The sequence below is a fragment of the Harpia harpyja genome, chromosome 21, assembly GCF_026419915.1.
Source record: "Harpia harpyja isolate bHarHar1 chromosome 21, bHarHar1 primary haplotype, whole genome shotgun sequence".
NCBI lineage: Eukaryota > Metazoa > Chordata > Aves > Accipitriformes > Accipitridae > Harpia > Harpia harpyja.
In genome coordinates, this window is record NC_068960.1 from 12,176,771 (window position 1) to 12,200,302 (window position 23,532).

Sequence of the window (23,532 nt, forward strand, 5' to 3'; positions counted from 1 at the left end):
CTGTAAATATTCATTGATTGGACATCAGTGATCTATCAAACTACCTTGATTTTTCTAGTAAACAGTAGTTAACACTATTTCCTCATTTCTTTAAAGACTGAAAATTTTTTGAAGCACAAGATTCGCAGCAGGCCGGACCGGTCTGAGCTGGTCAGAATGCACATCCTCGAAGGTATGTACCCAGCTGTATGTACCTTTTGAGCTGCTGTTAGAAGGAACTTTGGTTATATGCTCAGTTTTCTAGCTGAATTAGGCTTTGATATGAATTATTTCTTAAGGTTTATATGCTCTATTTCTCTACTTCTACAGTGTCTGTTGTGATCTGTATTCTAATCCTGTATAGTAATAGATACATCTATGGCAGTGAAAGTATTCTCAACTGTCTATATATTTGCAATTGCATATTGCTTTTATTCTATAATGGTAATTATACCATGGTATATGTACATGTGGTGTATACATAGCTTCAATTTCTACTCATACCCTAAAATAACCTGACAGCCTTGTACTTTTCCTCCATCACCTCCTCCCCAAACAATCTTTAAACTTGACTTTTACCCTGCCTTGTTACTTTCCTTGTTGCTCAGGTCATTTGGAACAGTAGTCTTTTTATGAACGGGGCTGAATTACTGTGTTTTACCATAATCTTAACAAATAAAGAAATTGCCAAATAACTATAATCCAAGTCAATTTAATAGCCATCAGATTTCAAAACGTGCATTTTGATACCAAACCCAGACAGGAGTCTCCATATTGATAGATCACATCCGTATTGACAGACTATCTCTGTATTTTTATTGAAATACAATTTTGAAGACCCAAAATTGTGCTAGAAGCTATTTTTAAAGGTAAAGTTTTTAAGATGTTTGTCAAGAGAGAATCCAAAAATCAATGGATTAATTAAACTTTTACCATAGCTCACACTGGTAAACCATTAGAGCAGCAAATGCTGTCTTCAGATTATAATTAGCATTTATTTTATATTCCCTGCTTTATTGTTGGACATTATACAAATGTTCACCAAAAGTATTACTGATGTTAAAAAAGAGGTTATATTTATAGAAAAACATCATCATGGGGATGAACAATATCTACTCATATAATCTTTGAGATTTTTCAGAATTTTCAGAATAATACTTGCCTGCTTTTGATAAAAGTGGAATAGTTATTGCAAAGACAAGACAATGTTGTTTGTCATGAAATTGGAGAAAAGATGGAACAGAATATTTAAATCAATTTATCTTTTTAGAGACCTTCGCAGAGCCTTCACTACAAGCCACTCAGATGAAACTGAAGAGAGCTCGGCTGGCAGATGATCTGAATGAGAAGATTGCTCAGCGGCCTGGCCCTATGGAACTGGTAGAAAAAAATATTCTTCCTGTAGATTCCAGCGTTAAAGAAGCTATTATAGGCAAGTAGAAGTCTCACAGCTTCTATCTGTTATCTGTATGGCATTGTGGAAAACAATAATTTAACTCTTGAGGGTAAAGTTCACTAGAAGAAAACAAAGTTTATTACTACTTATTCTTTCAGCTTCTGAGTCCTAAACTCTGTCATCATTTAATTAAAGTTATCCTATTTTTATTTAAAACTAAGTTAGAATTATATAGTTGGAGTATAATACTGTCTCTGAAAAGGCTTGCTTCTTAATAAAGATTATTACAAAATAACCAAATGTAGACATTACTCAATCTGTCATAGGTGTCTGTGTGCACTCCGCATGTTGAACATACTTTTTAATCTCTTATTAAAACAAATTCTGCTATGCACTTAGTTTTATCGATTCCTTGAATATGATTTAATATGGCTGTCATTATATTAAAAACACAATAAATACTTATGTGCCGTATGTTTAGATTGTGCTGAAAACTGGTAATTTTCCAGCAATTATCTAATTCTGCCACCAATGTCTAAATTTAATTTGTGTAACTAAAAAAAAAAAATTGTTTTGCTTGTTTCTTTGTAAACATTCTAGCAGTTGGACAAGAGAATTATCCTCAAGCTTTGGATGATTATTCATTTGATGAAGACAGCAGTGATGCTTTATCACCAGATCAGCCAGCCAGCCAAGAATCCCAGGGTTCAGCAGCTTCCCCTGGTGAGCCAAAAACAAGTGACTCACCATCACCAGTAACACCAACTGCTACTACGTCAACACAGGTACAGTTTTTAAATGTTGAAACAAAATCTTCACAGTATGTTCTTTGGTCTGGCACTATAGAAATGGGGCATAGTTTCACATGGAATGAATACATTTGCTGTTGCAAAGAAGTGTCTGGGACTCCCATTTGGTGTTTGGGAGTGTATAGACTAGAACCCTGGCTTAGCTGTCGGCAATGATGAAATTCCCATAGACTGTAGTAAAGCCGTAAATTCACTGAAATTCATTATGGCCCATAGAAGATCTACAGCTTTCCCAGAAGTTGTTTAAAAGGTCATATCCATGGTTTACTCCAGCTGTTATTGATTACTTAATGTCTGTCTTCATTCTGGGCAAGGTCTTGAACTCGTTTAGAATTAAACTTAGCTGAAACAACAACAGTTGACGTCAATTCCATTATCTCCAGAAAAGTCCTTAAAAAATAAGGTTTCCCACATAATTTAAACGTTGTCTCCTGAAGTTTTAAAATAGTGCCTAAGGAATTGACTATTTAAGAAATGAAAATAACCTTTATGTTTATTTTTCTATGAGGTTTTTAGTATTTTCTCACATTCCTTACAAAGAAAGGAAAGTAACTATGTCTGCCATGGCAGATAAAATTTTGTCTTTATATTAGAGCATTTAAATGTGTGAGTATTTAAAGAACAGTGCGTTTGAATGAAAACACTTGACTGTTTTCACAAGAATTGCAAATAGAAGTTTTGAAAGAGAACTCTTCTTAAAACAATTTAATTTTGTGATTTGAAATGGACAGTAACATCGCCTACCCTATTTTTAAATATGTTATAAAAGTGCTGGTGTAAAATAATTTGCCAAAACAGTAATGAAACAAACATCATGTGCTACAAATTAATTTCTTTTATCTTCTATTGGCTAATGAAAACACAGGGTTATATGCATAATCATACAGTAATCTGGATGCTTTCTAGAATATTTTGTACAGTGCTTGCTTCATAGGTCTTTATCTTCACCTTTGAGTTAATCAGTAAGTTTATTCATAAATGATATATGTATTTATGTAAGGGTTACTATGTTTAGCTAAAATAGATTGTTTATGATGTTTTCTGACATACCTTAGCTAGTAATTTTAAACTCACTAACTTAAGCCCAGTTAAGAGGAGAAGGCTTTGCTTTTAACTAGATTTCTGCAACTTTCATGGAACTTTTTCTCTAGACTGACAAAGAGACCCAAATTAAGGCTCTAGTAGAGGGAGAGGCAAGCAAAGTCATCATATGTTGTCTGACGGCAACTAGCTTCAATGGTCAGCAAACTCCAAACTAGCCAGCTTTAACAGTATTCATCTCCACTCATGAACAGCTTGTTCATTTGAGACTGACAGAGCTAAGTAAATGACAAATTGTGCTTATATTCCGAGCTATACTTGCCTAGAGGAGCCATTAGTTTGTGTTTATGTGTTGAAATGACATATTCTATAGTTATCTACTACTATCTACTATTCTATAGTAGATAGAAAAAGTATTGCAAAGTTCATATTCAAAAACAATGCTGGACACAAAGTACGGCACATTCGTTTTATTTCATTGTTCCCTAACATACGGATTAAGATGGGTTTCGTGTCGAAAGAATGTAATTTGTGTTGAATAAATTGAAAACAAACCACATGAAATTAGATTCCTAAGTAAAGAGTTAGGTTTCTAATGGAGAGTTAAATAAAAATACTCAAAGCAATGCATGCCAAAAGCTTTTCAAGTAGGAAGCATAAGATAGATATGGGATTGCAGCAACAAAATAACAGAGCACTTGAACTTGATTGAAAAAGCACTTCAGATACAACTTCAGTCCTTTGCTTATGGATTTCATAACATATTACAGCCACTGCTGTGCACAGATCTAAAATGTGAAGTTGCTCTTCTGCAGAATAAAACAGATGCTTACCTTGTTGTTCCTTTTGAAATAAATAAAAACAGCACAGCGTGTGTCTACAGGAGATGTGTCTGGGAAATTGCTCCTTCATTCTTTTAATTTCCTCTGACAAATTTTACATTTTATTACAACATAAAATACAAAGAATGTTTTGAAAACAGTGGAGTGCAGCCCGAGTTGTTTTCAAGGCTTCCTCCTCCACGCATTTCCAGGCCTCAGAGGATGTAACATAACTTTGAGAACTTTCAGCTCTCGTTGACTGATGACCTAAAACTTGCTTTAACCTGATGTATTTGCATCTGGTAAGCATTAGGCATTTTATACGCCACTCTAAACAGATCAAATTGTGGTGTTCACAATTCTGAAGACATTGAACAGTTATCTTCTAAACAGCTGAAGTATTTTGCTTGATGAGACAGAATATAATGACAGTTTTCTTAATATATTCACTGTAGCTTGGTGACCTGCTAGATGCTTGTTTGCAGTTAGAAGGTCCAGAAACCATATTATCTGTAATTGGAAATAGAAGATCTGTTCAAAGAAAATAATCTTTACATTACTTTATGAAGTAATCAAGTTAAGAAGTTGAGACCTGTTAATTTAGTTTTTTAATTTAAAATTTTATCAAGTAAATGATATGCACAGTTCATTGCCTCATCTAACACTTGCAAGTTAAATTGGGAAGTCTGTAAAAAGCTTTGTATTTCATGTAGCCATTAATCCTTTGTAGCTTAGGATAACAACTAATGTAAGGAAAAAGTAATTTTCTCTATGGCAAGACGAGAATGTTTAACACCATGATTTTCAAGCAATGTGAATTAAAGAGGTGGGGGGTTTGGTGTTGGGGTGGGGTTTTTTTGGTTGGTTGGTTTTGTGTTGTGGTTTTCTTTTAAGTTATTAACTTTTCCATTTTAAAGAGTTTTGTTGTGCTGTCATTATGGAGTCGTTTTCATAGCCTATAGAGGGTTGCTAAATAGTATGTTTGAAGTCAAGTTATTTGTTTGGGTTCAAGAAGGATCGGAATGATGGATGGTAAAAGATTATGTAATGAAAAAGCTGAAGTATCAAACATTTAAAATACTTTTTAGTTGGGACTTCAGGAAAAGAAAATTTAAGAACCAGGGAAAATCATGAGATCATTAGAATTCTCCTGTGCTTTATGGTAATACTGTACAAGACAGACTAAGTGCTTTTTTAAATGTTACTGCTGTAACTAGAGTCAGCCTTTTAAACTTGATAGCAACACGAGTGCAGTATGTTGGAATACAGCATCCAGAACCCTTTTTCAAAGGGTAAGTCCCTCTGAAGTCCCCTGCCAATTCTTATGCAAGTCCAGCAAATCACAGATACTGTGTAGATATCAGATGCTTTCCAGAGCAAACACTTTGAAAGTTGGATATAAAAATAGAGGCATTTATATCTTCAGCCTGCCACCATAAACTGACACAACCCCAAGACTGGCACGTGTGCAGTGTTTCAGTGACTAGGCATGGCGTACTAAATCTTGCATTGTAGTAAAGCAGTATCAGGAGCTTTTCCTCTGGATGGCTGCACTACAGAAGGATCAAAACCACTATACAGTTTAGATAGGTTACGGCAAGCTATCTATAGCTGCCTGTTGGCAGCTGATTGTTGGAGATGCAGCAAAATGTATAAAAGAAACACAGAGATAGAAGGGAAAATTATTATAATTTAATTGTAAGCAAAAGTCGGAGAGCTTAGTGCATGCAGACTGGCAGCTTGATAATTAATTGCCATCCCAGAAATACAGAAGAACCAGGACATAAAGTTGCAAGATGTGTACCAAGTGTTTTTAAGCAAACTGATTTAAGTCCTTTGTGGTACAATCTCATGGAAGAATTGTAGAGCACAGAAGAAATGAATTAGGGAGAAGTACCCATCTGACTTAATTAGAATGCAAGGTTTTAGAAAGTATTCTGAAGAAAAAAGATATTTACTGATAGGAATAGAAGGGAAATGGATGGGCTTGACATAAGAATGGGTCACATAACAAAAGATGGAAGGCATAGTCAGCACAGAGTTGGATTGTTGTTATGCAGAAAGAACTGGTTGATTTGGCTTTTAGGAGAGAAATGGAACTCCAATAGAATGGAATAGTTCTTATAAAGAAAAATACACAACACCTCTCCTTCCCATGAAAAAGAAATGTGGAAACCTGGGGACTCTGACTCAAGAGAAGACTGAAGAGGAAGACGGTTGGGGTGCAGTGGTCAGCAGTAAACTGACTGTGAGCTACTGTGTACTTCCTCTGTAAAGCTGCAAGTATGTCAGAAGAGATGATTCCAGCAGAAGTGTTAATGCCACTATAAGGATCCAGTGAGACCCCATATGGGATATCCTATACATTTCCAGTTACTTATATCCAAGAAAGACTAATGAAAACTGTAACACAAACAGGAAAGGATGATCAGAGAATGAAAAACCTCTTTTATGAGAAAAGAATAAAAATTTGTTTGGGTAGCTAGAAAAACAAGGGCTGAGATCTGTTTATGTACAGAGTCTATATCCCATCAGAGGGATATTCACTACAGAAGGAAATGGGTTTTAAATCAGAAAACAATTTCAGCACAGAAAAAATTGATACGACAAAGTTAAGCTCAGTGAAGTTTGGTTGTTATGTGGAAAGCTTTGGGGAATTTTCTGGTAGGCATAATGGTGCCAGGAAAAGAATAATAATAAAAAAGTCCTAAGTCTGTATGCAGTTTCCTAAGTTTATAGAAGAAATTACACATGTGATGTTTGTAACAGCAAGGGAACAAACTCAGTGAAGTTCAGGCTACTGGATTGTACCTACACAGTAATATAATTGTGCTGTCAATCAAATACGGAAGAAATGCACCTCCTGGCACAGTCAGAGGTGTGGTTGCCATGAAAATACAATAGGAAGCTGTCTCTTCAAAATACATCTGCTCTGCTGCTGCGTGATCATTCTGAAACAAGACATTTGTTCTCCTATGTTGATGTTTGACCTTCATGAAGGAGAGGCTTTTCTGACAGTACTAGTTTGGGTGGTAAGATTCTTCTTGTGTACACAAGATTCTGACTTCACAGACAGAAAACAGTGAAGGCTTCAATTCTATAGTAATAAAGCAGTATAACTTCAGTAGGCTGCTTCAGTGTGTGTGTAGTGTGTCTAGGGTCAAATTTTATTGTTGCTTAAAGCAAAGTAGTAACAAATGGTGGTATCTCTGCTAACAATTGCTAACAATGCATTCCGTTCTTCCTTTAATTATTTTTAACCCTTATGTCTTGTTTTATTTATAATTAATAAAATTGTTTGAACTATTCTTCGGTACTTAGTTGCATATAAAAGTATAGAAATTAGTTATATTCTTAAAATCTGTAATTCTTTGGTTCTAGAAGCCTTCATATATGAAACTTGTTAACGATAACAAGAAAAGAAATTTAATTGACATAATCTTTTCCTGTAATTCTGACTACCTTGAATAGAAGGCTTCTTTTTTATCCTTATGCCAGGAGCAAAAGTACTTTAATGACAGCTGTCAGTTCTAGAAGAATTTTGCATTTGCTAAGTTAAGAACTGGCATCAATTAGTTAATCTGATTCTGGGCTACCAACCAGAGACAAATACATGTTAGGAGCAATTTAAGTAAAATGTTCCTGACTTGAACGGGTGAGGTTACTTCTGAAGGTCCTTCCAGCTTTTTTATGATTTTGTAAGAAAGACAGAAAGAAAATGTTTTCATGATATTTCTTTTTGTTTTCATGTATGTTAAAAGGAGAAATGAATGCTGCAAATTAAAACATTGTGTAAAGGTTATGAAAACAAAGCCCTTCCTGAGGGCTTTTTTTGTATGTTGTTATAAATCCTTTTTGGTTGTCAATTCTTTTTACCTGCAGAAAAAACAATAATAAAGAAAAATGTTAATGTTGGAAAAATATTTATTATGATATACTACAAAAATTGATATTAAAATCAATTGCTGTTTTGCTTTGGTGAAACTAGAAGTAAATCCTATATTAGTAAAAACAGATTTTGGATACACTTACATGTGGTAGTTAAAATGCAAGCTAAGAAGTCAAGGTAAGAAACCAGTTTATCTTATTTGCGATATTTGAAGTATGCCAAAATGTACACAAGAGAGTCCTGTTTTTGCCATTCCTCCTAAAAATATTTTGTGAATTTGATATGATAGTAAATTGTCTTAACCTTTTCACATTTTTTCAATTATTCAGGTGGTGGATGTTTTTAATGTTTCTCTTTTTCCTTATATTTTTTTAATACTAGTATCCACCTTTAACCTCTCCAGTTCCTGAATTTCTCAAAACTCCGTCTACAATTGAACAGCACGTTACACGTTCTACTGCTGCAAGCACCCTGACCACAAATACTGTATCTGCAGCAAAGCCTGGGCCAACATTAGTAAAGGTAGGTATCTGTAATAATGGCATCTGAGGATGATGTTCTTAATCTACGTCCTTTTCCAATGCTGTGTTTAATGAAAAAATACATCAGTAATGTTATACTGCCTATAACTAACAACAACTTTTATTAGTGTTGAGGAGAACATACTGGGTTGTTGACTGAAACCTTTTGTATGCCAAGATCTACGATTAACACTTGTAGGGACTGGCTCATTATTTCAAGAGGTCCTTACAGTACAGTTGACAACAGTTTTCAAGCAGAATTATGCATTATATTGCAATGGAAGTCTTTAAGAAATAAGGACAATAGATTTTTGCAATATTGAGTTTCTGCTTTCTGTTGGTGAAATTAATCTTTTCTAATCTAGTTTTGTATGGACAATAATTTAATAGGAACAGAGGCAGTCACATTCATAGTATACCTATAACCAAACTGGTGAACAGCACTGCTCCTTTTCCGCAACTATTTTCTTAGTTCATCTATTGTATAAGCAGAATGTACTATGTGAAAGAAGTTACTGTATCCTTGTATTTGAATATCAGAAGGACATATTCAGTTCTCTTTTCCGCACTGACCTAAAAAGCATGGAAGAAAGCATGGAAAACTTTCTCAAATACAATTAGAGAGGGGGTTGTGTTAGATGTCGTCTATAATATTTCATTTCAGCAACTTTGCCCATGGTCTTCAGCTGTGTAATGATTACATGTATGTAGACTTCTACCTAACTACATGAAATTAATTCTTAGTTAAATGTACAGGGATGACCTCTAATAGTCAATTTCTAGTATAAATTTGGCTATATCCAGTGATATCACCGGACTTGTACCAGCTTAATTAATGCAGGACCTTAATGACAAATTCAGATATCCCCCAAAACACGCTATCTGTGTAATAGATGTGCATGGATCAACACAGGATTTCTGCTTTGATACCTTCTGTATGACTAGGTAACTGCCTTCAACTTTTCACTCAAAATAATTTCAAAGAGCTTGTAAAGGAAGAGGGTTTTGCCACATGTGCAGGTATTGCTAATAAGGATACTGCTGAAAGTTTCATACGAGTAATCCTGTAATCTATAGGACTGCCAGTCCATGCTTTTAATCTAGACCTGTAAGTATTTCTGACCTGCAAGTGTTTACAGATAGTTTAAGATACTAGTTCTTACTTGTACAAAGTGCTAAGTGGCTTTGAACTTACCTGTTTAAGAAGAATGCCTCTTTGCAATGACAGGTCATGACTAGCAGAATCGCTTAGCTTCATTTGTGCCATCTATTAAAAAAACACTCACAAACTGTGATTTGATGACCCCTTCTTGTGCACAGTATAAGCCTGCTGGAGTACATTAGCTTTTTCAAGGATGGTAAGCAATCCTTTTGGGCAGGTTTGCAGGGATAATTGTATTCAGCAACTCTTTGCAGTAAATGTGCTCCTGTATGCTTTATCTTTGTACTTTGCATAACTGCTTGTAAATGAGATGTCTGTTGTAGTTGTTTCAATCTTTTCCATCCATGAACAGCAAAGCCACCCAAAGAACCCAAATGATAAGCATCGGAGCAAGAAATGTAAAGAACCTAAGCCAAGGGTGAAAAAACTGAAGTATCATCAATATATTCCACCTGATCAGAAAGGTGAGAAAAATGAGCCACAGATGGACTCCAACTATGCTCGTCTGCTACAACAGCAGCAACTGTTTTTGCAGCTGCAGATCCTGAGCCAACAGCAACAACACTACAATTACCAGACAATTCTACCTGCACCACTGAAGTATGTGAAGCATTGTTTGTGTCCTTTAAAGAAAAGATATATACATCAGTTATAGACTTTGTGCTTTAGAAGTAAATGTGTTTTGCAAATGTTAAGAGACAGTTGGAACCCAAGAAAACTTAAATGGCGATGTGCATTACTGTAGGTATTATTTGCCTCATTTAACAAGGTGATGAGGTGGTTTTCTTGTTAAAATAATCCTGAAGTCTGATAAGCCTTTAAGTAGTCCTAGTTATTTTTGTGTGACATGGAAACAGAACCTCCTACCTGTTAGATGCATTTTTTCCGACCAGATGCGTATTTGAAATGCAAAAGCATTTATGCAAAAGCAAGAAAGTTTTGACACCATTTTCACTCAAATATGACATAGGTAGGCAGAGCAGAATAGAAGCTTACAGATGATGGCTTTTACAAAAACATGTACTATTGTTGTGGTTTTTATTGCCTTTTTACGTCAGTTTCACAGACCACGTTTTTGCAGTTTACAAATAAGAAGAATAATTCTAAATTAGCTAAAATTTGTATATTGTTTATAGCATCATCGCTAATGCTTATATGAGTTCCTCATCAGTGTTGATCTTTAGCACTTTTAACAGTGGGAAGTATACTTTCTGATGTATAGGTAGAAGCAGTCAGAAGAATAAATCTTCAAAGAGTTGCCAGCACTCTATAGCAGAATGAGAAGCTGACTATCTGCAGTGTTTCATTCTCACCATCTAAGACCAATCTTTTCCTAGAAGAGCTTAGTGTAACATGCCACACAACCCTAAATTCAAATGACTTTCAAATGTTTTTTTCTAAATGAGTTTTCAACTGAGTTATTTTTCCTCAGCAAGTAAGGCTAGAAAAGTTAAAGATACCATCTGTGGTTATATTTATAATTACCATGTATCCTAACATTTGGACTAGAGATGTTTCTGCCTGCTTACCCACGCTTCTTATGTTCCATTTACTGACATTTCAGAAACGTTTCTTCATAAATCAGTTGAACGAAATAAAAGAGCTGACTTATGGTATCTAGTGTAAATGATGGCATTTTTAAATTTTTACAATTATTACAAATATTTTGAGATCCTTGTAGGATATTCTTATTATAAGTACAGCTGACAAAAATGCATCATCTTCAAAGTAAACTGCCTTCACATCGGTCCTTACTATATATGATCGTTGGACATGTATGCAGGGTTGATACACAGGGTTCAATATTGGGGGGGGGGGTATTGATGACAAACAAAAAAGTAACTAGTTGCCCTAGCTGATGATTAATTTGTATGAACTGATTCTGCAGTCCATAGTATCCTTCAGGGATGCCATGACAATAATAAAAACTATGAAGCATACATTAGTACGCTCAACTGAAGAGAAAATAAAATATCAACATACTTCTCTGTGCTGTTATACTAAAAATATTTAATGGTAATGTTTTGTGTTAAATATCTATTTGTAAAAAAAATTAATTTGTTCATTAACTTGATAGACACTAGATTCAGAATCACAGCTTCTTGATTGAAAACATGTGTTGAGCATTGACATTTTTGTCCCTCTTTTTCTTATCACTTGAAGGCCACTGAATGACAAACAGAGTAACAACGGGAATACACCACTGAATACTTTGAACAACAGTACACCAACATCAGCTGCCAGCTCACCAAGACAGAATAGTAATATTCCTAGCCGGAAACCAGGACCTCTACCGTCAAGCTTGGATGACTTGAAGGTAAAAAATAAGAGGGATTTGTCCATTCCTGTGCACCACTATAGGTTGTAACTTACAAACTGTTACTGTCAAGAGTAAGCCAGGATATTATTTACCAATGAAAACAGTATTTTTTTCTTAACTGTTTAGAATAAGGTTGTCAAAGTTTTCATACACAACTCTTCTAGACTTAAATATTTGTTTTGATTTAGCCTCCTCACGTGGATATGTTCTAGAAATGACATTTCTTTCCCAAAGAATTAGAAGAGGAAGAATAATTTCAGGCAGATTGTGTAGGTACATAATTTGATACCTTGGGTAAACTATGAGGTGCACTTCATGTGAAGTTTTAGCCCAGGCAGATTTAAACACTGGAACAGTAATTTCCTCTTGACAATTTTAATATATCAATGAAGAGGTTAAGTAGTATAAATTAAAACATGCCCTAGTAATAACATATTCAGAGAAGTCACTGCTATAAAGCAACACAGAAATAACACTAGTAAAAGAGAATAGAAAATAAGAGATCATACCAGAGTTCAACACATCTGAAAATGAACACTAAATTTCATAGAAGCTTCTTGAAGTTATAAATATAACTGTGTAAACTCTGTTTAAACTGTAATATGAAGGCATTCCATACTATTTTCTTCCTTCAGAAATACATTCACAGGAATTAATACTTTGAGGGACTTAATGAAAATGAATCTGAAGCAGCTTGTGGGGGTTTAGGTTCAGATCCTTTTCAACAGCAACTACACCAACGTGCTAAACCTGAGCGGAAGAGCAGGGACATCTAGTGGGCAGTTTATTCATTTCTCCCTTCCTTTACCAAGGTGTTGGGTTTCTGAGGGATGGAGTATCTCTTTTAGACTTGAAAGGATAAAAAAGAGATTTCGGAAGATCAGATTCTCAAGACAGTAATGTATTGTCGTCAGTTAAAGCCAATCTTTTAATACGAAACAAGGCTATAAAATGCAATTCAAACAACAGTGTTTGAAATAAGCTTTTCAAACTTTAAGTTATTAACTTTTTAAGATATTTAAGTTAGTATCTGAATTTGTGCTTTGCAGTAATTAAAGCCGTTCACTTACCCATTTCTGCGTAATTTATTGGTATTCCTGCTAATGTGGTAACAGTAACATAAGCCATACTTGCAGACTTGCTGGTGGTGGTTTTAACAATCAATCATCTAAATCAGTTCTGATTAAGAATTCAGAAATGCATTGTTGAAAAACAAAAAAATTGGAATGCACTCTTAAGCAAGTGTCAAGGATACTAGACTGGGGGAGACAGCTGATGATCATTGTTAAGTAGACAGTTATTTAACATAAAATTGCTGTGGTTCTTAGAGATGTTAAATGGATTGCTGTGACTTTTCATCATTCCAAATCATGAGGACCTGTAATTTAAAATTCTAGACTGGCAAAGTACTGAAATATCACTGAGGTCACTACCTTTTATTCTTCTGGAGGTGGTTCTAACATACGTATAGCCCAAACACTCTACAGTTAGACGTGGTGTATGTAGATCATACACAGAAGCCATTCATTGTGACTGTTCTTTCTTAATTGATATTTTGAAGCACAGAATTAATTTACACTCAACACATTTGCACTTTTTTTCTAGCAGATACTGGTTTAATTTTGACTGCTTAAACTTTTTATGTTTGTAAAAGAAAGCCAGGTGGCATATAGCTGTAACTGTTCAGTTGCTAATTAGAGAGAGCGAGCCTTTTGTGTTTGATGGGTCTGCTGAATCATCCAACTGACCTGATAAAATTTCTCAGAAATAGATCTATCTGTCTTGATAGTGTAACAAAGGGATTCAGTGTGCTAGTGTTCAGTGCTTTTATCTGCACTGCTGCCATCATCTACAGGTTTGCTTCAGAAGTTTTTAGCCCAGAATTGGAGCTGTACGATCATTCTCCTATTTTGAATATTTATGAAAAATCAGCATAACTTTGCTACTATTCATTGTACAAAAACTGAACACTACTAAGGTTTTGGCCACTTAACAGTGAAAGTAAGTAGCAGGTCATGGAACTGTGCCCATGGATCATGCATGCTGTCAGAACCCTGAGGTGTAATAACTAGTGAATATGCTGAAAAATCATTTTTCTTATTAAGATGTAATGTGGTAGAATGTATGTAAATAAGTTTTAATTTTTTTTTTTTTTTTACTGTCATGCTTTATTTTATTTCAGGTAGCTGAGCTTAAAATGGAGTTGAAATTGAGGGGATTACCGGTGTCTGGAACAAAAACAGATCTTATTGAGCGTCTGAAACCCTATCAAGATCTTAATAACAATGGGGTCACTACTGGTAGCTCTGTTACAGTAACCACTTCTACTGGGGCCACAGGTAACACTGGGGAAGTGACTGTGGCATTTCCTGTTGCAACACTAAATAAACCAGTGGCTAATACAATATCCAGCTTTCCTCCAGAAAAAACATCTACTGGACCTGGCTGCAAAGTAGTAAATACTGAAAACATTAGCTCTCCTTTGCCTATATCTCCCTCTCCTTCAGAACAATCTACTCTAAGCACAGATGATACTAGTATGGCAGATACTTTCACAGAAATTATGAACATGGTGTCACCATCCCAATTCTTAAGTACTTCACCACTAAGAGCAAATATGAATGATGATAATCAGAATCGCAGTAATGGAAGCATCTCAGCTGTGGAGTTTGATGTAGCAGAAAAGGACCGCAAGCTTCAAGAAAAAGAAAAGCAGATTGAAGAGCTCAAAAGGAAACTGGAACAAGAGCAAAAACTCGTGGAAGTACTGAAAATGCAACTTGAGGTTGAAAAGCGGGGACAACAGCAACAGTCTCAGACTTCTGGTAACTCAGCTGCTTTGGAACAGAAGCAATCCAGTGCTGTTGTCAAAGATGAAAATGCTCTAACTGACTGCTCTAGTACAAGTCAATCTGTACCTGTAGCTAGTCATTCTTTAGGACAATCGGTATATACAAGTGGCCAGAATCCAGTTGCCAAAAAGGCAGTTATTATCAAGCAGGAGATACCTGTGGCCAAAGCTGAACCTCAGAATGCCATTTCTCAATTTTATGTTAATCCACAGAGGCAGCCGCAAACTGCAGTTGTTGCCCAACCTCAAGCTTTATTAACTACCCAAGGAACTGCACAGCTGCTCCTTCCACTATCTATCCAGGGACCGAATTCTACCACTGCAGTGCAGCTACCAGTTGGAAATATAAAGTTGCAGGTAAGGGTGTTTTTTATTCTTCATCATGTAAACTGCATGGCACTATTTGCATAATTTATTATAAATAGGTAAATGTGCTGCTTGTAAGTAACTTAAAAATCAGGCTTAGCCTGTTTCTGCTTTAGGGAAAACAGTAGAAAAACTTAAGGGGCAGTCTCTTTATAACTTCTTCTGGTACTTGCTTTCTTTGCAACTTTTGTTGCCAGATGCTCTTTCCTGAAAAGTAATTGTCTTACCATGTAGTGCCTCCATGCACAGTTGGTTTTGATTTATATCAGCATATACCACCATTCTGTCAACTCCAAATTGTAATAAGAGAGCTACAAACCCAGTACTTTATTTTGAGGTATACCTGTTTGCAAAACATGTGTTAGAACTTCCTTGTGTGGTGATAGCTCATTAGATTTAAAAATGTGAATGCTAGGTTGTAGAACTCTAGCAGAGTTCCAAAAAGAAACCATCGTGGTTACACAAATACTATTTTTAGGCTGACTATAGGTAGTATTGGGACATAGCTAGATGAAATCCCCTGCCACTCACGTGGTTATTGTGCCAGCAAAGTATTCTTTCAGCTCCAGCATGTACTTGGCTGTGGTGGCATGTTGTGGGCCTGGGCTTTGGTGCTAGCATGTGTGCTATCACATTTAGCAATACTTAACAAGGGCTGTAAAAATCTGATGGGGATGGGCCCCTCAGTCCACAGTGCAAGAGCTATTCCTGGTAGCTATGCACCCAGACAGATCTTTGTCTAAATTGTTCTAAATTCCTGCTAGAATTCTGTAACAACCTTAAGCAGCTTGTTCTGATACTTCACTTCACTGATATTGCAGAAAGTTTTCCTAACTACCAGCTAAAATTGTCTTTCCTGAGGCTAGACACGCTTCTTGCCTTTCAGTGGCCATTAAAAACTACTACGATCTGCTTAAAAACAACCTTTTTCTTGCATCATCAGTTTTGTCTTTCTGGTTACTCAAACCCAGTTCTTATAGTCCTTTCTTACTGGTTATGCTCTCTCTATCTCTTACTATTTTCATTGCTCTTCACTGGACCCTCTCCAGTTTGTCTTTATCTTTCTTAAACTCCCTTGGCAAAATAAACACCACCTTTTAGCTGGGAACTCACCAGTAGCAAAGAGAGTAAAAATTTTGTCTCCTATATACAGTTCATGCTCATCTTTCCCAGAATACATGCTATTGCTATTCTGCATAATCTATGCAATAGATTTTTACATTATGTAATTTACTGTGAGATACGAATAATGCAAATATTTTATCTTCATCCTTTAGGCTCAGTCACAAGCTGGAATACAGACCCCATCACAAATACCTGCTCCTATTTCTTCTGGCCTGGTCCAGACAGCACCTCAGATGCATACTCCACAATCAAAACAAACCACCATCACGCAGCATGCACTTGGTCAGACCCAACAAATCAGAAAGGTTTGTGGATAGCAATAAGCATTAAGATAAATAGTTGTGTAATCTAATTCTAGGCAGCGCTTTTAGAATCTTTTATGTCATCTGTGTCATATATAAACAATCAAGTGACCTAACATCTCTGTACCATGTTTTTCTGTGTGATATAATGGACTTGTAACTCCTTTTCTTTCCAGAATTTTAGTCCGTGCAGGACTTTATTTTTCAGTTGCAAATAAATACATGTAAGGCTAAAGAATTTTTATCTTAATGGTACTCTTATGGCACCACTCCTACTATGTTCTTCCTCATGCTTGGTACACGTGGTGTATCAGATATTCCAGTCAGTTTCTCTTATTTGCCACTGGCTCAAAATGGAAGATTCTTGTAGGCAGTTCCTAAGAGAAAGCTTTTACCTATGACTTCAGGGATTTATTCTTTTATAGGAGTTCCTTTTAGTTCTCCTGCTTTCCTTGTTGATTTCATCCTTACTTAAGAAGGCAATTATGGACTCAGATACTGAGCATAGCAATTCCAGTCAGTCAAAATCCCACCACATATACATCTCTTCCTGAGGAATGCAGAGGGTGATTCAGAGAGATACTTCTCTTCCTCTCTACCCAAAACAATCAGCTCTGAAATTTCCCATTCCAAAACAGATGTTCATCAGCACTGGATGCACAGCTGAGAGTGCCAATCCAGTCATGTTCATATGGTAACTGATACCAACCCATCAGCACCAGTCATCACAAAAGAAAAGGCTTTCTCCTCCTTTGAGCCTCTTCCAGGCTGACCTCTATTATTAGGAACTCAAGAGATTGGGTTTGGACCTTTATTTCTTCCTTATCAGTGCTATCGACTCTAAGGCTCCTATCACTTAGGACAACAAGGTTTTTCAGCCTGCCCCAAGGAAAGGATAATTCAGAAACAACTGACATTTCAAGATGAAGAGGGTAATTTTTACAGTATTTTATGTAACTGTTACAAAATATCTCATCCTTTGAAGTTTATATTTCAATTTACAAAAGTGCATCATAAAACCCATGTTCTGATGTGATTTGGGGCTTCTATCTGTGCATTGTCCTTGATCTGCTTCTGCTAAGGCTCTTGTTCCAGCTAAGAATTTATCATAGAAGATGTATGATTATGCCCTGCCATTCTCTAGACAGCTGGCTAATAAAGGGGAACACAACTAAATGAGCATCATTACTCTTCAGACTGCATGTTCAGTCTGTTTAATTTCATGGACATTGAGGTTGTCCTACAGAAGTCAAAACTGACATATATCCAAAAAGCAGATTTCGTCCAGGTTCTCTGGGATTTGGTGAGGGGCTAATCTTACGTTGTTAATTCGACAGGTCCCATATAGAAATTTTCCAGTCATCCTGAGGCATATACCTGTGCCAGAGACTAGCAGTTTGCTTCCTTTGCTGTCTAGAAGTTCCTTGAAATGATTGCAGGAGATAACCAAGAATTGTACCCTCTGGTCTTTTGCCCTATTCAGATCAGTTGTCATGGAGACCACATAGTTCCCAGCAGACTTTAGCCTGCATCTGGCTATCCTGGAGCTGAATGCCTGCCTATCCTAGCTGTTTTTCTCACACATCTACTGCCATCTTTTACATAGGAAACCAAGCAGCATAATTGCACTGTTTTTTATATCAGAATGTAAAATGCTGATGTGATACAATAGATCAGGACAGTCTTCATGCATTCAGCATTAGATCTACCTGTCTGTTGTTTGCATTTCATGAGGCTTGGATATTTCAGCAGTCAGATTGAGCTAATGAACTGTGAGTGAGTAATGCTACTTATTAATTTCACACTTTTTAGTGAAGTTGGTCTTCCTAATAGTGATCACCTCCATAAATAGTTGTTTTCCAGAACTGGTTTCCCTTGAATTCATCTAGACTTTCTCAGGTAGCTCAGATTTTTATGCAAACCAGCTGATTATTCCATTTATTTTCTCCTACACCCTTGAGGTGTCTTAACATTCTAGCTACTACATGGCCCTTGTTCTTCAATTCATTCAGTAATAAGGAGACATCTCCACAGCCATTCACCTCAGTGGTAGACAGCTGGAAAAGTACAACGGTTTTCACACAGATGATCCAGGTGGCTAACAAAAACTGTATTAAACCCTCTCACAGCAGACAATCTGGTATTCAGACTGTACTCCATAGAGCTTATCCTAGCTTTATCTCCATCCCCAATCTGAGATTTGTCACACCTTTGTCATAAAGGTATCTGGGAGCGATACTGAATATAAAAGAACAGTCTTACGCACTCATACATTCATAGCTCCTCTTCCTCTCCCTTTAACTTAAAAATATGAGAAGTAGGATACTGCTTGGAATCATTTGCAGTGAGTGTATGGACTCTCAGTTGAAGAAATAAAAAGTTTATATACTGGTAACCAAATTCACAGTTGATACCCAAGTTCATCAGTTATATCTTTTGCCTCTCCCTCACTACTCATAGATAGCTGTAGTTAAAAGAAACTAAAATTATATGGCACAAACAAAACCTTTCTGTCTTAAAGCAGGCAGCACAGGACAAGTGTGGATACATATACTAGTTTATATCAGGCCAGAAGTAAGTTCATTTTATTGACTGTCCACTAGGTGGGGAAGTCATGCATACTACGTTAAACTGTTCCATACTCTTCTGAATGTATTTTGGAAAAATTATATTACACTTTCCTCATACTTCTGGAAAGTTGCAGGAAAATATTTTTAGTTATCAGTGATGAATGAAAGCATGTCACAGCACAAAGTTTCTTTCAAAGAGTAATTGTTCTAGATTTACGAATTATTCCACTGGAGGGAAAAATCAGTACAAATAACATTCCATTAATAGGGAATTTAAGCAAGCAAGTATTTAAAAAAAAAGTCTTAAAACTTTATCGATGTCATTTACCCAATGTTATTAATTTAAAAAAAAAACCACAACCTAAGACTGATATATTAATCCTTTACAGGTTTTTCCACCTACCACATCAAATACAGTATTTTCCTATCAGACGGCACCAGTTACAACACCTTCACAATCTTTTATTAATAAAACGTCAAACTCTAATGTTCACACTGGTGGTAATCAGGTCCCGTCTGTGCAGAATGGACCTGCTACTCCTAACAAGGTAAGGTTAGCCCAACAGTGTTCCATAAAGTTCAGCTTTATATTTTTATTCTTAAATAATATGTGACTATGTACATACTGCAGTTCACTCCAGGAGGAAGAATGTTTTGTAGATTTTAATAATGCATATATGTATGTATGTATGAGAGAGAGAGAAAGAAACTATTATTTTATCCCTCTGATCACCTATGCTACTGTTATTTGTAAATATGTAGATTGGTATGACAAAATAGGATAATCTGTAGAACTTGATACATCTTGAATTCACTAAAACATATTGTTTAGTCATTATTTTGTTATTTCATGCAGCCTGGCTCTCCATCTCAAGCCCAGCCTTACATAATTCAACAATCCCTCTTCAACAACACAGTATCCAAGACAAAAGATCCTCCTCGTTATGAAGAGGCCATAAAACAGACCCGCAATATTCAGACATCACACCGTGAGGTAGTTATTTTCTCCTGTTTAGTCTACTAAACCCATTTTTTTTTCTTTAGAATTATCAAAGCCATTGCTTATTTTAGTTTTTTGTTTGGTGTCAAGATTTTATAACATACTCTGTTAATATTTTCATAATTGTGTTTAACTACAGGATTCTTGTTTCGTGATTCTTTTCATTAAAAGCAACAGACATGTAAATGAGTCTTGCAGTATCCACTTGGTGACATATATATAATTGGGATAATGCTACTGTTGGTACTTAACAATAACTAGCCTTCAACTGACTTGTTTCAAGGATGTATGATACCCAAGGTTCAGACTTAAAAGAGAAAATACTTTTTCCAAAGTGAGTAAACTTGAGGAGAATGCGTGTGAGTGTGTTTATACACACTTAGGCAAACATATATAAACATGAGCATAGGTGCTTGCTTGAAAAGAGTCTATATTTAGTAAGCTTGATGAATAATCCTACCGAGTGCTTTGTCAGTGTACTATGATAACCTTCGTGTTGGAGGAAAATTGCAAACAAAACTAATGAGCATCCCTAACCTCATGCATTTCAGAACTGTGCCAAAAGATAAAACCTTGTGGTGACTTGGTATTGGTTGCTGGTTTTGTGGTGGCAGACACTCGGGCAGAAGCATAGGTATCTAATGCAATTTTATATGTTCTTGGCATGTGTGAGACATCCTGACAGTGAAGGCACACAGGTGATCCTATGTGATTCTATCACTACCAGTTAGCAAAGTGCCTCTCCACTGGCGTCTTTCCAGGAGCTAGATCTACTGATGACAAATTACTTCCCATCTCCAGAGTATAACCAATGTTTTAAAACACTGTTTTCATTTTGAGACTATCATAAAAGTCGCCACTTTTCCTGGACCGTTTTTGAAAGAACGGGTTTGCGGAGGTTTTGTTACCTTTTGCTTAAGGTTCAGATATTCAGGAGATGGCTGTTTAAAACAAACAGATAAACAGTTGATGAAAGCTCCCCCGCCCCGTTAAAAAAGAAGAGAACATGAATCTACAAATTGAAAAAAAAACCACAAACCCATACCTAACAAAATGCATCTTACGTGATGGCTTTCGCAGGATATCTCTGAGAGAAAGCAGTTCAGGGTGCAGCCCGCAAAGTCCTGCAGTTATTCCAGATACTTGGCCTGGTACAAAACAGGGTTAGTAATTCTCCTTCTTATCCCTAGTTTTCTGCACCTCTCTTCTAGGTTGCATTGATCATGAAATCTTTGTCTTGCATTTCAGATTTTTTCCCTATTCCTTTGTACTGAAACAGACCACAGGGATTACAAGTGTCTCTCCAAACTATTTCTCTGTTTTCTAGATTGACAGTTTCACATGAAGAATTTTAGTCTTGATCATAGGTTAGTACTTATGTACTATTGAGAGAAGCTAGGATCAGTCAGCTTTGGAAAAAATACTACATGAAAAAGAATAACCCTTTTCTCATGCACTACAGATTTCCAGTGTGCACAGTCAGCAGATGGATGATCTTTTTGATATTCTCATCAAGAGCGGAGGTAAGATAATTGGCATCTGTGTGATGTAGAGATTTAAAACCTGATAATAAAAAGTCAGTGCTATAATTAAAGGAATGAAAGGAAAGAATTCTTCCAGGGAGAGGAGGTAGAAGCTATCCAGCCTGAATTAAACTAATATTTCTGAAGGTTTGCAATAATTATTTATTAAAGAAAACATTTACCAAAACACATACAGTCAACGTACTGTAGAACTTCTCTGCTTGTAAATTAGCCCAGGTAGACCTTTGCAATAATCCATACAGCATTCAAACAATTAAAATAACACCTTAGGTTAGCACAGACGTATTTTATCAAAATAGGAAAAGTTGAGCAAGTCCATACAATGTATATTGAAATTATACAAAAAATAGAATAAAGTAAGAGTTAAAGCATGTTGATACTAAAATTTCATTAAATATAACCATATATTATCAACTCTAAACATCAAAGATACATTACTGGAAAAAGTATGTATGAACTACATAGAGACATTAATGAATAACAACTTTCTATGTCAGTTAAAATAAGGGAACTATCAGAAAGGAACTGAAATAACTCAAGTAATATACAAAGTAGCTTTGCAGTAAAAGGAGGTGGCTTTCAGGCATAATTAGGCTTTGTAGACTAAGAAGCCATTACAATACTGGGAAATGTTCTTGGTGCCAAGCAATTCAATTAACTTAATGTTTTGTACTACTGTCATACAAGGATCTTGATGGCAGTGAATGCCAGGACAGAAGTGACTGATTGCAGGCTATTAGAAGATCTTAGCAATATTCTAAACATTAAAGTATTTTTCCTTTTTCAAAGCAAATTGCAGTGTCAGCTGAAGACAATGGAGTAGACGGTGACAGATATGAGTTAAGTGACCTGTGCACTGAACAACTCAAGCTAAATTAAAAAATGCTTTCAGTGCTTTTATTAAAATATTGCATGGGTAGTTTGAAGAAGTTCTACCTCTGGAACAGAGGATGGAGGAAACATTCATGTGCTTACTTAAATATTTTGCTTTGAGTGTTACATTACTAAACCTATTGGATCTTAAAGGCAACAACTGCTCCATATTTGCTAAGTTGCAATAAAAAAGCGAATGTTTCCTGATCATCTTTATGAAAAACGAAGTAAAGCACTCAGAGCTCTTGCACTTACGTAAGCGAGTTCTACACTGAAAAATGTTTAGTTTATTAATGCACTTCAAGAGAGTGAGAGGGTCTGTTTAGTAATGCTTTGCTTTTACTAAGCAATCATTTTAATAGATGCTCTTACAGGTTTTAAGGATGTGGGTTTTGCTTGGAAAACTGGTGCAAAACATATTGTCAGGTGTATTTTTGCTGGCAGAAACATCACCTGTGCTAGAGTATTTATTTGCATATTCTGGTCTGTCTAATCTTATTATTGGACTCCATTAGTATATAAGAATTAACTGGAACTTACTTTGCTTTATTTGCTTTTATTGTTACTGCCACTATCTTATATGGAACTTCTTGACAGAAGAGTAGTTTTAGATTCTAGAATCAGTAATAATTGCATCCTCATCACATCAGTTGATCTCTTGGACTCTACTTCATAAAGGTAGACACAGTGCTAAACAGAGATGGAACTGAAAATTGGTTCAGGTGCTCTTCTCCAAATGAGGAAACATGTTGGTTCCATAATTATTCTAATTAGTCAGAAGAACTATAACCTTGAAGGAGGCAAAGCTAACATCTAGAACATTGTTCCTTTTTTCATCAAGATAAATATTCTAACTGGCTGAAGTATTATTGAAAGCAGAACTCTGGAACTTGTTTTAAAATACTTTGTTGTTGATAGAGTACCTGACACAGTCTGATGTATGTAGTGTTAGTATTATCAGAA

General features: G+C 35.8%; 1 protein-coding gene and 1 long non-coding RNA gene across 10 annotated transcripts in view; one reads left to right on the forward strand and one right to left on the reverse strand.

Moving 5' to 3' along the window:
* The window catches only part of MRTFB (myocardin related transcription factor B), an 85,113-nt gene that overhangs the window by 56,016 nt on the left and 5,565 nt on the right, over window positions 1-23,532 (forward strand). For 8 of the 9 annotated variants that reach the window (XM_052773465.1, XM_052773466.1, XM_052773462.1 and 5 more), the window contains 11 exons: window positions 97-172; window positions 1,250-1,411; window positions 1,976-2,160; window positions 8,317-8,457; window positions 9,971-10,218; window positions 11,782-11,935; window positions 14,121-15,146; window positions 16,433-16,585; window positions 19,542-19,700; window positions 20,009-20,146; window positions 21,615-21,675. In XM_052773465.1, the coding sequence (XP_052629425.1) occupies window positions 97-172; window positions 1,250-1,411; window positions 1,976-2,160; window positions 8,317-8,457; window positions 9,971-10,218; window positions 11,782-11,935; window positions 14,121-15,146; window positions 16,433-16,585; window positions 19,542-19,700; window positions 20,009-20,146; window positions 21,615-21,675 (2,503 nt within the window). The remainder of the gene's footprint in view (window positions 1-96; window positions 173-1,249; window positions 1,412-1,975; window positions 2,161-8,316; window positions 8,458-9,970; window positions 10,219-11,781; window positions 11,936-14,120; window positions 15,147-16,432; window positions 16,586-19,541; window positions 19,701-20,008; window positions 20,147-21,614; window positions 21,676-23,532) is intronic. The other variant, XM_052773468.1, reaches the window with a different exon arrangement.
* Window positions 2,154-23,532, reverse strand: part of LOC128135034 (uncharacterized) — a 33,354-nt gene continuing 11,975 nt past the window's right edge. The window contains exon 4 of the long non-coding RNA XR_008232904.1: window positions 2,154-4,556. This is a non-coding gene — a long non-coding RNA (uncharacterized LOC128135034). The remainder of the gene's footprint in view (window positions 4,557-23,532) is intronic.